The sequence below is a fragment of the Apostichopus japonicus genome, chromosome 21, assembly GCF_037975245.1.
Source record: "Apostichopus japonicus isolate 1M-3 chromosome 21, ASM3797524v1, whole genome shotgun sequence".
NCBI classification, from domain to species: Eukaryota; Metazoa; Echinodermata; class Holothuroidea; order Aspidochirotida; family Stichopodidae; genus Apostichopus; species Apostichopus japonicus.
In genome coordinates, this window is record NC_092581.1 from 16,602,473 (window position 1) to 16,616,770 (window position 14,298).

General features: G+C 38.1%; 1 protein-coding gene and 1 long non-coding RNA gene across 5 annotated transcripts in view; one reads left to right on the forward strand and one right to left on the reverse strand.

Moving 5' to 3' along the window:
- Positions 1–7,521: 7,521 nt before the first annotated feature.
- Positions 7,522–12,000, forward strand: LOC139963058 (uncharacterized). Its single transcript, XR_011791491.1, has 2 exons — positions 7,522–10,207; positions 10,403–12,000. It is a non-coding gene; the product is annotated as an uncharacterized lncRNA (long non-coding RNA).
- LOC139963056 (nuclear receptor subfamily 0 group B member 2-like) overlaps positions 9,106–14,298 on the reverse strand; it is a 47,677-nt gene continuing 42,484 nt past the window's right edge. For all 4 annotated transcript variants that reach the window (XM_071963537.1, XM_071963536.1, XM_071963535.1 and 1 more), the window contains exon 3: positions 9,106–12,687. In XM_071963537.1, the coding sequence (XP_071819638.1) occupies positions 12,446–12,687 (242 nt within the window). In that variant the 3' untranslated portion in view covers positions 9,106–12,445. The remainder of the gene's footprint in view (positions 12,688–14,298) is intronic.

Here is a 14,298-nt window from a genome sequence, read left to right on the forward strand (position 1 = left end):
AATATGTTTATAAGCAAACAATGAATATTATTCAACATATTCATTAACTACGTTGATGGAAAGCAATCAACAACTGTAAGCAGACGACAACCAAAGAAGAAGAATAAACTAATAAAGAAACTATGTTAATGATGACAAACACGTGACGTATTTCATTCTCTTTTATTCCCCCCCCCCAAAAAAAAGCATCTTGTTTTGTTGTTTGCGTGTTTCAGAATATATAATTGAGGGGAATGGATAGTAAATATATCAGCAAATAAATATCCCCGAGGAAGCAGGTGACCTTATCAATTACCAAAATAGAATCTCACTCAGAATAAACTGATTATGCCACATGCTAGAATGATCAATAACTTGAAGTCAATTGAACAATTGTATACAGACTTGTACAACAAAAGAACAAAAGACATCGGCAGCTGATGTTATAATGCAGTTATGTCATATACATATATAATGGACTCGGTTGGGGTGGGGTGGGGTGGGTGTATGTAGGGGGCAGCATGTGACAGGAGTGGATGGTTGGACGTAGCCATGGGACAGACTTGAGTCAGGTCATATGATGGCAAATGCTGATGATAACAAGTTTCCTATTTATATTATGGATCAGTCGTGTGCGCAAGGGGGGGGGGGCAGGGGACCATATCCTCGCCTCCCATCGTCAGGGTGGGTGAGGGGTGGAGGGGGAATAGCTCACTCGGGGGATTTTGTACATTCAGCAGGGAAAAAAGTAGACTACTCGCCGAGTGTGCAGCCCCATTGCAAGAGTATTTACCAGCACAAACTTGCGCTAAGAGCTTATTATAGCCGCCTAATTTATAGTTACCATTCTGACGTCTAAAACTTTGAAATGTTTTTCTGCGGTAAGACCCCTAAACCCTACATGGCACCCGTCTGCACCACCTTAGGGCCACCCCATCCTTTATTAAATCCTTGATTGGCCTCTGGCCCTTCCCATACAAATTAATGTCCCTACCTAAATCAGTCAGGGAAATTAGGACCCTATATACCTTTGAGATCCTGCACGAGCCACTGTTATGAAGAGAATTCTCATGGCAAATCCTCGAACTTCTGCGACTGCGCAGATGACGAAAAAAGATCCAGAAGGAAACAAGTTGGTTATGTCGGATTTTTAAACAGTCAGTGTCAATCCTCTGCATAATTATGACGTCATAAATGCAAAGAAAGGAGAGAAAGAGAAGGAGAAGAAGAAGAAGTAAAAGAAGAAGAAGAAGAAGATGAAGAAGAAAAACCCTCTCCGATGTCTGTCTCCGTCCTTGAAATAGATCGACCTTCTATCGCTGAATGAATTTGTCTTTGTTTTTATTGTTTTCATTACGCAAGTTATTTGAAAGTATTGGTTGCTCCAAGGCCATTTCAATTTTTTTTTAAATTTTCTCCCAGTCAAAGACCCCTTTTGGGCTCTTATTCCTAAATACAAACCCACACCAGAGGCGTCATTAGGCTTTGAGGACTTGGGGGGGGGGAGGGGAGGGCGGTGAATTTGTTTCTAGAATTTCCCATAAGGTCAACTCCTAGCCGAATCATCATGGACGCTGCTACCGCTCTATAAACAAAGAACATTTCAAGTAATGACCCATTAAACTCGCATATATCCCTCGAAATATGAAATCGATATCAATAAATTAAATATTGAGAAGAAATATCGAGATAAAATATCAAATTTACGAGAACAAAATGTGGCAAATTCGAAGTACAAGGTCAAAGTTACGAAATAAATCATCACATTTTCGAGATTATATGTGAGAATTCTTAGATAAAATCTCAAAAGTTAGAAATAAACCTAAAAAACTTCACGACGTAAAAACGTCGGAATTTTATGATGAAATGTCACATTTTAGTAGGCGCTAAAATGTGTAAAATGTTGAGATAAAACATCAACATTTTGAAGTGCATTGTTCAAATGTCATGTTAAAACGTCGGAATGTAGAGAGGAAAGTGTGAACATTTAGAGATGAAGAGGGTAAGTCGTCGATAATTCATAATTTAATAGTTAAAACGTCAATATTTTGAGATAAAAGGTATACCGTCGTAATTTTGAAAAAAAAAGTTTTCTTTTATTTAAAAAAAAAAATTCCAGTATAGTAACTCCATCAAACACGATGACGTCCAAACACGGGTGCATGAAACTAATGCAGATATTTTTTGTTGTTATAGGAGTCAATTATTCTACATATCTCTTTATGATGGTATTCAATCATTATATATTGCATATGACAAACAAACCTATATTATTATAATGAACATAAATTGCTTAGTTAGTAGCAAAGGGGGTTTTCTAAATTGGAATTGTGCCTGACTGCCTAAGGAACCGAATAAACGCGCATTATATGATAATGGCGTCGGGTACACTCTAAATGGAAAATTGGAAACATAAAGAAGAGGAATAAAGATTATATTGATTTATAGACCACATCTCTATGTTTAGCCGGTTATCGACATCGTATATTGTTTCGCTAACGTCGGCCATTGCGAAACGCGCAAGGCTTCATAGAAGATCATGTTTTTTTCTGCCGCTGTTGTCGAACATAAGCGCATTCTATGAACTAATGGACGCCAGGCGGGAATATCTATATAGATTCTACATCAAGTGTTTACTGTTATTTTAATAGATATGGCAATTGAATGGGTTTCATATATACTAATGTGTATTTACTTATTATTATAAGTATTGCTGCTAACAAGAGACAAAACGCTACCGACATTCTATATTTGAGAACAATGGACCGTCGAAGGAGGTCGTGTGGTATAGGCTAACTAACGGTAATATTAGGTATTTGTGATGTGTTTATTTTCTTCATCTTTTTCCTCAAGATACCGGTAACTAATGACTAGAACTAGGGGTGGCGGATAAGAGGGTTGGGATGGGGGAGGAGGAGGGGGTGGTGGGTAGGGTGGGTGGGGAGGGGAGGGGGTTGGTAGGACACGTGACTTAGATGTGAAGGGAACACCACAACGTTACCTCAAAACGTTCCGACAGAATGGATCATGTGTGCACATTTCGTAACAAAACTGAAATTCCAGAATATATTTGAATATTTTTCAACAAAGGTTGCATTTTGACATGCAAAAGTTGGAAAAGGGGTATACTTTATATTACAGAAAGAGGGACACTTCTAATTTATTAAAATCAGCACAGTTTTGACAAACTTCTGTGAGTATGCTTCCTAGCTTTCCCTCGAATCCGCCCCAATTAAGGATGGTTATATAACTATAACTTGTGCGCAAAATGCCCAGACTGTCTGCATACCTGGCTGTAGGGTGAGACAATATTGCGGTTCAGACAGGAGCATTCTATTTTAATCTTACAAAGGTTCTTTTCAAATGGCATCTGAAGGCTTTGTGATTCCTTTGTTCAAGTCCTCAGTGTGAATACAAGCCACCCTCACCCACCATGCCAGCACAAACTCTCAGACAGATGAACCCCAGATGAACTACATCAATACAAAAACGACAATACAAGAAATACAGTTGAATAAAAGCAAGTATCTAAATAAGTGCAGCCGGCAGACAATCTGTAACAAAAGATTAGTATGGGGTCAATGAAAGGTCACAGGAGGTCAGAGGAGGCCAGTACCATGTTACATACTGTATTTATATTGTAGAGGAAAGTGTAACATCAGGCTATCCCAGTGGCGGAGCTAGGGGTATTGGTCAGGGGGGCGAGAATGGTCTGTAGGGGCGCTTTCGACACTATCTAAGCGGAGCGCCACCACAGGTTGGCGCGGAGCGTACATAATTGCTAATTTGCAGATAAACGAAGAATAAAGAGGTGTCATCGCCATTTTGTCAGAAAATTACACCAACAAAATGTGACAAATGTCAATAGGTATTTGAGAGCGCAATAAAAAAGTCAATAATCGCGAAAAAGTAAAAAGTGGTAAAAAGCTTAAAAGGGCACAAGCAGTCCATTTTAGTCCGTCGGGGGGGGGGGGCATCCGCCCCTCTGACTGTATGGACGCTCCGCCACTGGGCTATCCCAGTCACGGTTATACTATGTTGATTTCCTTTATTGCATAATACATTTCAATTAACACTGAAACCTATTCCCTATTCATTTCAGCAATAGTTTTAATGATATCATTAAGGTTTGAAAATGCGGGTGCATCCTTCGATATCGTTTGATAATTTATTCCACTGCATCCATTTTTTGTGTTAGTAAACTCTCTTTGAACAATTCAAAATGAGCATCGTCATAGATGCAACAGACCTACCTGACCAATCATGGCGTAGTTACATCATGTCCAAACAAACATGTCCGTCAAGGCTGAGTCGCTTTGAGAAAGTCAGCGAAGCAGACGATGTTTCTCGGAAAGTGGTGACGCAAAACAGATAAAACGAAAAACAATTGCGTAATGTCGTCGATAAAACCTAGCCACATCGAACAATTGCGTGGGCATTTAAGGACACGTCCTTTTGTTATAATGCTTCCACTGTGACCTCTCTCAGAGGTTACTATGTAGTCATAGTGGCCTCATCGACAAATGCAAGGTTGTACTATAGAACTATAGTCTACACTGCTTGGCATTGAATACTACGTCTATTCTAGTCAAAGTTAATCGGTGTGACGTTATCTTTACTCTTATTCTGTTTGTCTCGGACTTCTCTCTCCCATCTTATCGGGATTTAAAGAAAAGGATGGTAGCAATAAATCTCAAGGGAAGTTCACAACACAGCATGGCTAGTATATTACACAATATTTGATCGTAGTCCGTTGAGGTCACCGCGTTCCCCTTACTGCCCTTACGTTGCAAGATACTTCATAAATGACTATTACTAGCGTATTTTAAGATTTTATTTTTTTATTTGATTTTCCACAAAAGTAAAAAGTGGAGGGAAGTCTTCCATAAAGCTTAAAAGCTTAAACATTTGGAAGACTCCCTGAAGAAAGAAAAGAAAGAATAAATAAACACATATACATAAATGTAAATACAAATTAAATGTTCAATATATATATATATAGTAATTACATACAGGTATAATTTGGTAGTAGTCAGGAACTAGCTATTATTTCCTTACGTAACCACTTCTTAAAGGATGTGACTGACTTTTTACTCTTTAAATCGTTCCTTAGAAGATTGCATGTTTTTGTTGCACGGTTTTGTAGGTTTAAAGTTCCAATGGTGGTATTATATTCCAATGGTGGTATTTGTGCTTCGTGGGCGGGACTATTCATAGTGAAGCTTTGAATCAATGGACGGAAACCGAAATTCATGCACACTGTAACCAACAGTTCTTTAAACGAGGTTTTCTTAGACCTACTTCAGTCGATCGTGGAAATTAATGTTTCGGAACCGCCAGTAAAAATGTTTCACTGGGTATTGCAAGTTAGAATATTGTGGCCACTTTATCATAACTAGAAACATTGACGATGACAGTCACTTCATAGGAAACACATTCACGATTATAATAAAGTGTTATACGAGGTTCATTTCATTAAACTACGTGAGACGTAGAATAACCTGAATTAGAAAAAGAATACTTACTTTATCATGATTACAACTATATACATAGAGCTTCTAACGAGATTGCTGAGGGTACAAATATGTACGAACATAATGTGACTTGGTTCCAATAACTTATTATACACTAAGGTGGATGTACATGCACCGTACAAAGATCATACAGCCTTCGCTTTTGGAGTTATCGTGTTTACACACTTTGACCTCTGTTGACCTCACACGACAGGTTTTATTGTACTCACCTACTAAGTATGAAGTTCATCCACCTTAAATGACTTTGTTACAGTGTTTTTAAAGGTTTTCACACAGTTTGACATGTGTTGAAGCAACTTGGATCTGAGACGTTAATAGAAACTGGTGGGGTTGTTGTATTGAATAAGGTGGTTTCACACATATCAAGTATAATTTCAACTTATCTTTCATTTTACAGTTATCGTGTTCACGCAATGCATTTTGAATCTGACCTCAGTTGACCTGAAACAACCTTTGCCCGCCAGAAAAAAAAAGTGTCATTGCACCCACGAAGGTGGATTCACATTTCGAGTAAGAAGTTCCTCCAACTTTTAATTATGGAGTTACATGCTTACAAGGCGTTCAAACTGTGACCTCTGTTGACCTCAAATGACGTTTGAACTTCACACGAAACGATGGATCCTGACAATCCCTACAGTGGATCCCGCATGCAAAGTATGAAGTTCAGCTAACCTTTATATATGGAGTTACAATATTTACATGCCAAAGGCGTCTCACCCAGCCACCCACGCCATCACCATCGCAAAGATTTCAATTGCCTTCGACTAGAATAACAAATAAATAAATAAATAAAATAAAACTGTTGCTCATTCTAAATTATTTTCTGTCACCTTCAAAACCTTTCCCGTCATAATCAGATATACATTTCTCTAATTAATCATCCCGCTCGGTGTCTGGAGAAATTTCCAAAGGAGGTCCTCTTTGTAACTTCAGCAATTTAGCAATTTCTAACATGTTAAGTTGTAGTCATTATTAAAAAACCTTTATCATTAACATATCGTTCATCACGTGGTGCTTCCAGCGGGATGACAACAATGGTTTTTGACAAGAAACAAATTGTCATCGACCACTGAAATACAATTTTTTTTGTTTCTAATTCGTAAGTTCTCAAAAGATTAATATATCATGCTATAGCTTATGGGTTACGATATGTTCTTACTCTACCATCAACCATTTGTCCTATATAGTTCATATGGTTTATTTTCCATGTTTACCACAACTGCAATCTGCAGGTTACTTCCACCAGGTAATACTAATATACAACACTATTACTTTTATCCCCGATAAACTGCATGTCACTGAAGCTCGGAGAGTCCACCATTTCGTCGTAAAATTGAACTAAAAATACGTAATTTAACAGACAGGTAGACAGACAGACGGGTAGACAGACGGGTATACAGACAGGAACAAGACTGTATCCTCCAGGAAAACAAGTGTTCATTTTCATATTTATGTATATATGTCACACTTCTACATATATCCGGGGTAGGGAGTGGTTCATACGGGGGGCGGTGGCAGTGGCGGAGCTAGGGGTATTGGTCAGGGGGCGAGAATGGTCTGTAGGGGCGCTTTCGACACTATCTAGGCGGAGCGCCACCACAGGTTGGCGCGGAGCGTACAGACATTTTTTGAGTAAAGATACTCCCTAGATCTCCGGAAATGACCCTTTCCGGGCATTGCTAATTTGCAGATAAACGAAGTATAAATAGGTGTCATCGCCATTTTGTCAGAAAATTTTACCAACAAAATGTGACCAATGTCAATAAGTATTTGAGAGCGCAGTAAAAAAGTCAATAATCGCCAATAAGAAAAAAGTGAGAAAAAGCTGAAAAGGGCGCCAGCAGTCCATTTGAGTCCGTCAGGGGGGGGGGGGCATCCGCCCCTCTGACTGTATGGACGCTCCGCCACTGGGGGGGGGGGAGTATGCGGGGCATAGAGTGAATACAGAGTGCTTACACTAAGTTACAAAGAAACTTTATAGAATCATCAAACAAAGTTATCACAACCACGTCCTTGTACAGCTTTGGTTTTGTATCTTGTGGCCAACTTCTGCTCCACAAAAAGCAGGACTAAGTTTTCCAATATGTCATCATGAAAATGTCACGATTTCCTTCTGCTGTTCTGTCAAATGTGGGGGGAACTTATGGGGTGACATGTTTGTGGATCTTTCATCACCATAAATGTAAATGTTATTGCTTGCGAAGTTTTACAAGGCCATGTTCTTCAATCAGACATTCTAAGGGTTACATTTTCACTCAAGTGACATTTTCTTCTCCTTTGTCATTTACATGAGAGTCTCTCGGCGATGGAGAATGGTGTTTGACCTTGGAAGAAGGATAACTTTACCAGAGTTAGTGACATTCTTCATTCTCGCGCTCATGGTCATTTCCCAATAAATGTAAAACATGAAAAAGTCTGCATCCATATATATATTGACATGATATATGCAATAAATTAGAGTAGCATATAATGTTCATTATCGAACGTACACTCTTTTGTATACAATAAGGTAGAATTTACTTCGAAATGCGCGCAAATATTGAGGTACGTGTATAAAGGCAAGAATGACAATGACAACAACAAAAAAGAGAGTAAAAAACATGACCACTTGGTCGATTTAGTGTCACAGCACTAGTCACGAGTCTGTGTCAGTAAAGACTAAAGCTAATTCACACTTACCCAGTCATATTTTCATTATCATCAGCTCTATTTTCGCACTACTTTTATTCCTTATTAACATGTGCTTGGAGTAAGACATTCATTCAGGTGATGTTTAGAGCCTGAAATATTACTTCAAGTTCAGGGGAGGGTTGCAAGCTAAAAAGAGACTTTGCTAATTAGTCTACTCTCGAATCGATTCTACCGACAGTTCGCCCTTTCTGAGAATTTGTCGCTTATGAGCCATTCATTCCTTCGGTTGGAGACGCAAGGAGAGTGGCGCAGGCAGTGGAGTTGAATGTGTGTGTGCATGGGGCGGGGGGGGGGGGGTGGAGGTGTGGCACATATGGAATAACTGTGCACTTTGAAATCAACTTCGTCAAGTTAGGGGAGAGTTTGTACGCTTTCAACCTTGTCCAGGTTGGTTCTAATTCCAAGTCTCTAATTTGAATCATGACATGGGAAGAAGTTCCACTTTATTCGGATTCACAAATTTTAAGAAATGACGTTACTAGTAAATCGGTAATGTTTCTCTGTAATGTGTGTGTGTGTCATTTTGCCATTGCGAAAATAATTCATCAAGAATATGAGTTCAGACTCGAGGATTTCAACTGAACGTGCAGGTGACATGACAGTAACCAGTCTTGAAATCAAGTACTCTTATCCGAGCACCAAGTCCTTTCTGAGTACTTGAAATTCTGAGAACCAAGTACTACAGTCCGAGTACTGATTTTTAACGTCGTCTGAGTACCAAGTACCAGTGTCCCAGTACAACCAAGTACTTATATGATTATTGAATATAACAATAATCTTATTCTTATAAATGTCCCCTGATGATCATTTTAAACAGCTGAATATGATGACATTATTCAGATCCTGTTAATATTTGCCCAAATACAGAATCAGAATAGGGTAGAGATAACAAAAGAACTCATTGTTTCATATTTCAGTGCAGTGTATTTCAGTTGCGACAACAAAGCAATAGACAAGGTATGTACATAAACACCAACAAATGGAGCAGAACCAAGATTTATGAGAGACAAGCAAAATATATATCTATCTCATTGTGGTTATACAGGTATATAGATAACTAAGTACCCACCCCCACTCCCACCCTTCTCACCCACTTCTTCTACTTGTTATAATGAATCAACATATTAGATATGACACCTCTCGCCCACCAGTGTGTAGCTTCCTCCTTTGATAGCATCTGAACCTCTCTGTCTCTTATAGATAGCTAAAACAGGTTGCAAACATCTATTTCCCAACTATTTAATCACTTTATCCCTCCCCCACTCAACCCTGGTCAAAGCCCCTTTAACCTTTAGAAATACTACATGGTTCTTATCAGATATAATATGGCAAGAAAATGACAATATATTTGGATACAAGAAGAGCTTGTAGTTGATGTCAATAATAATTTGAAAATTATGCAGAAATTAAGAAGAGGAAAAAACAGTGCTTTTGAGTGGTGCCTAGTTTATGCAAAACGTATCAAATAAATTTAATGTGATCATAAAAATTGTCTTCTTTATATACAATGATTTACACCTAAAGTTGAAACGCAAGGTCTATTTCCATAGCAACTTTGAGCTCTTGTCTGAAAAATTGGTTCATAATCAAAATGTTAGAAAAAGAAATATCGTCAGGTTTTTCCGATTAGCTGTTTCTTTGTTTGTTTACCTGCAAAAGATGTTTCGATTCATGAGAAGAAAGCTTCTGTTCAGGGTGTCTGTTCAATCATTTTTACCTAAATAATTAGTATGAAATGTTGTATGATCCGAAGATATCGATTAGCAAGCCTTAGATTTAAAAAACCTTTCACACTTTCATTAAAAAAATGCAATTGTGTCCAGAGAGAGAGAGAGAGAGAGAATAAGTAGCATTTATAAATCATCATGCAGAGAGATTATTAAACATCTGGAATAAATTGCTGAAGAATTAAAACATGTACAGTCATAAATAAGCGTAGACATAGATGTCTGAATGTAGCCTGAATAAGGGTGTGGCATAGATCCTGCATAGTCTTGTTGCAGGTGAAGTCTGAATAAGGGTGTAGATCACACTGAGTCCTGTTGCAGGTGTAGCCTGCATAAGGGTGTTACATAGACCCCGCATAGTCCTGTTGTAGGTGTAGTCTGAATAAGGGTGTAGCATAGATCCTGCATAGTCCTGCTGCAGGTGAAGTCTAAATAAGGGTGTAGCATAGATCACACTGAGTCCTGTTGCAGGTGAAGTCTGAATAAGGGTGTAGCATAGATCACACTGAGTCCTGTTGCAGGTGAAGTCTGAATAAGGGTGTAGCATAGATCATGCTTAGTCATGCTGCAGGTGAAGTCTGAATAAGGGTGTAACATAGACACCCAACTTAGTCCTTCTGCAGGTCTATAAAGGGTAACCCAGGTACAAGTATAGCCTAGTTAGCTTAGAACCAATTGGTGCAGCAAAGTTACAAATGTTGTCTTAGAGTAGAGCCTGGATTCAGTGGTATTTCTGGGTAGTCTCTACACCAATGTATTCACAGGTATGAGTATAGCTGACTAAGTATTTTACTCATGTACCAGTTGATGATGAAGGTAATTAGCACGAGCATATCACCTCCTTATTTGGAGTCAGCTATAATGAAAATTTTATTTCTGGATCACTTCATCAAGGTTGGCAGACACATAAATAATTGACTGCTAATATCATAAATTGGATTAAAATGATGAAATGTTTACCAGTGAGCCAACACTACCAATCTACCGGCATTTTCTCCTGTTTTCAGTCTATCTCAGTTGAAGTACTGCTACATCATTAAAACAATGTCGGTTGAGTAAAATTTTCGCTTGTTATAGAAATTTTTCAAAAAAAATATTTTTCAGAACTTTTGAACTAAATATAAGACATACAATTCTTAGAATGCAAACTTTTACTTCAATATTGATTTGTTAAGTTAGAGATCATAACTATAAATACATGAAAGCAAAAGACATATTTCAGATTTTTCTTCAGGCTGAAAGTGAATTTTTAAACTTTTAACAAAAGGAATATGTAGGGTTGAAGAGATTAATAAGAATAGCATGAAATGTGCCACACATTCACCAGTATGCATGACAGGTGCTATGATAATACATGCCTGACAGAGGGCAAATATAACCAATATGCATGAAACAATGCCACACAATTAGCAATGCATGGCACATGCCAAACATCACATATTATGCATGGAAAATGCCAAAGATTAACACTATCGATAGCAATTTGTAAAACAATAGTAATAACAATAGTAAGATTCTGTTATGCATGACAAACACATGCCAACTTTGAAATGTCAAACGATAGGCATTGTTGCATGACACATGCCAAACAAAAAAAAATTATGCATGACATGCCAAACATCCATGACAAATTCAAAACCTTATCATTATGTCGATGCCAAAAAAACAGAAGCGTTATGAGTGGAGTGAAAATGCATGATATGTTTCAAACATTTATCCCTATGCTTGGCAAGTGTCATGCAATAATAATTATGCATGACAGACAGCAAACAGTAAACTATTATACATGACAAATGCCTCTCACATTAATGTTTATTTTTGTTCTTATTAAAGGTGAATTAAAGAGGGAAACTTCCTCCTCTTCCCGGTCGAGTCAAAGCTGCAGATAATATCATAAGAACTTACGGCAAGAGTAATAGACAGAATGTGTAAGAGTGATGTATGTTAACTTCAAAAAACTTAGCTGAAATTAATGTTTTTTTCTAAAAGATATGAAATACGTTGCCATCAAAAAAGTGAAAATATCAGTGTTTATTCTCCCATCCAGTGAAATATGTTACATGAAAATTTGCAATACCTTTAAAAGAGGTATGCTTTGAGATATAAAGACATATCTTAGTCTAAGATTGTAGATGGATTAATAACCCACACTAAAACTAAATTTGTCTGCCAAAAATGGAAAGAAAAAAAAATCCAAGAATATGAATAAATATAGCACGATAGGAACTCCATATATGCTATATATAAGATTCTCCATACAGTGGTCCCCTTGCCTTCACCTCCACAAAACCTCTCCTTAGGATGATGCTTGGATGTTGGCATGGCAACAATTTTGACTTTCAAAATTCTCGGAATGACAATCTAGCCTTATAATCCTTGATGAAAACATTCTTCTCCGAGATCACATTTGGGTACCAATTTCTACCAACGGCCAGGGATGGATCCCAGAGTTTTTTATCCTGGGGTGGTTTGTTCATCGTCGTCATCATCATCATCGTCATCATTAACAACCTCTCATGGGTTGGCTAACATCTGTTTCAGAAGCTCCTCCATTGGGGCATCCCCGATGAGGTCTTGGAAGAAGAGCTGGGTGATGACCTTTGACCTAATATTGCGGAGTGGAGGAAGACTAAGTAAGATGTGGGCGAATCTAAGTGGGTCCGTAGGGTACATGGCGGTTTCATACTCCCCCAATCGGAGTTGTGCTTGGCTCTGATGTGATTCCACCATCCCAGGGTTGACTAGGCCTGGTACATCTGTAACACAACACAAAAGTAAAATAAAACATTTTATAAATTTATCTACTTTTATGATATTTTCATAAAATAAGGAGGACATTTCTGTTTAAATGTCTCAGGTTTATAATAACCTTCAAAAACATGGATCATAGGTTTTCAGGGTTTGACCTCTGATGACCTTTGACCTACACTAAATTTTGTAAACTCTATACGCTACATAATCATACTGTGCTTATATGAGCTCCTTTGTTGATCAGGTTCTGGAGATACAGCACTATTGAGATTTTCACATTTTGCCCTCTGCTGACCCCAAATGACCTCTGACCTTTACGCAAAACAATATCATTCTTGTACTAATTATAGGGAAGCCACACGCCATGTATGAGAATTGCGAAGGTTTCTCATCTGGAGATATTTTGTTTACAAGCTAAGGGCTTCACATACCCACACACACACACACTCCAAACTTGACTGCAAAGGTTACTTGCCTGCCTAAGGCAAGTAACCAAAAAATGACAAAGCCACAGAAAACGTTGTAAAAACAGATGAGTTGAACCTGAAAGCAAAGGTAGTGATGTTTACAAATCAGTTAATAGGGGTAACCTTGAAATTTAATAAGTCACTTTATCAAGTTCAGTATCTTTACGTCAGACCTTGAATGTTCAAGGCCAACATAATTAAAACACCAAAAATTGAACAATCCCATGGAACAATATCTCGTCAAACTATTATTATTTTTTTTTTTTATGCGGTTCCCAGAGCTCTTTTCATTCCAGGGTACGGGTTTCTTTGCTAAAGTACATTCCCCTGATCATCCAAGGTTACACTAATCCAAGTTAATACAAGGAAGGTCACCGGGAGCACCCAGTGAAGGGGAAGAGAGGTCACCGGGAGTACCCAATACAGGAGAAAAACAAGAACGGAAAACAAAGACAGAAAGGAAAGCAACATTTCACTAAACTTCTGTGAGTAAAAGACAAATATACGACCAGAACAGAGAAGAAATGTATCTTAATAAACTCGTGCCAATTACGTTACCAATCCAGAAAGATTACAATGATGAGCATGGAATAAGGGTGTAGTGGGACATGGGGGGGGGGAGGGGGATGAAGGATACGCCTACAGCAAAGAACTTAGTGCTCACATTTTGTGTAGCAGTGTTTCAGGCTTTGAAGTATAAAATACTGCATGGTTTCTGTCCACACACACACACAGCTACACATCTTTGTATTTGTATATATAGCATGCTGCCCATTTACATAGTATTTTGCCATGCGATACCAAAGAACCACATCGTACCCTGACGGCCTGACCTAGTCTAAGATTCGTTCTTTGAGGCACAGTTTGTGCTTGGGTTAGTTGGTTTATTGTCCTTCTTTTATTCATAGCTTACTTTTAAAATGTGCATCCATATTAAACTGCTGCTACAATACCTCACTATGGAAAATTTATACCAACTTATAACCAAGGAGGAACATTTTTTTCTTCTTATTTCTTGGCATTTTGCTCATGAAAAGTACCTCATTGACAGGTAAACATGATAGTTGTGTTAAAGTAAGTTGCCCCATAGCTTAAATAAGTTGTTTTATAGTTTCTATGTAAAAGATTACTACGCATTCCATAAAAGTG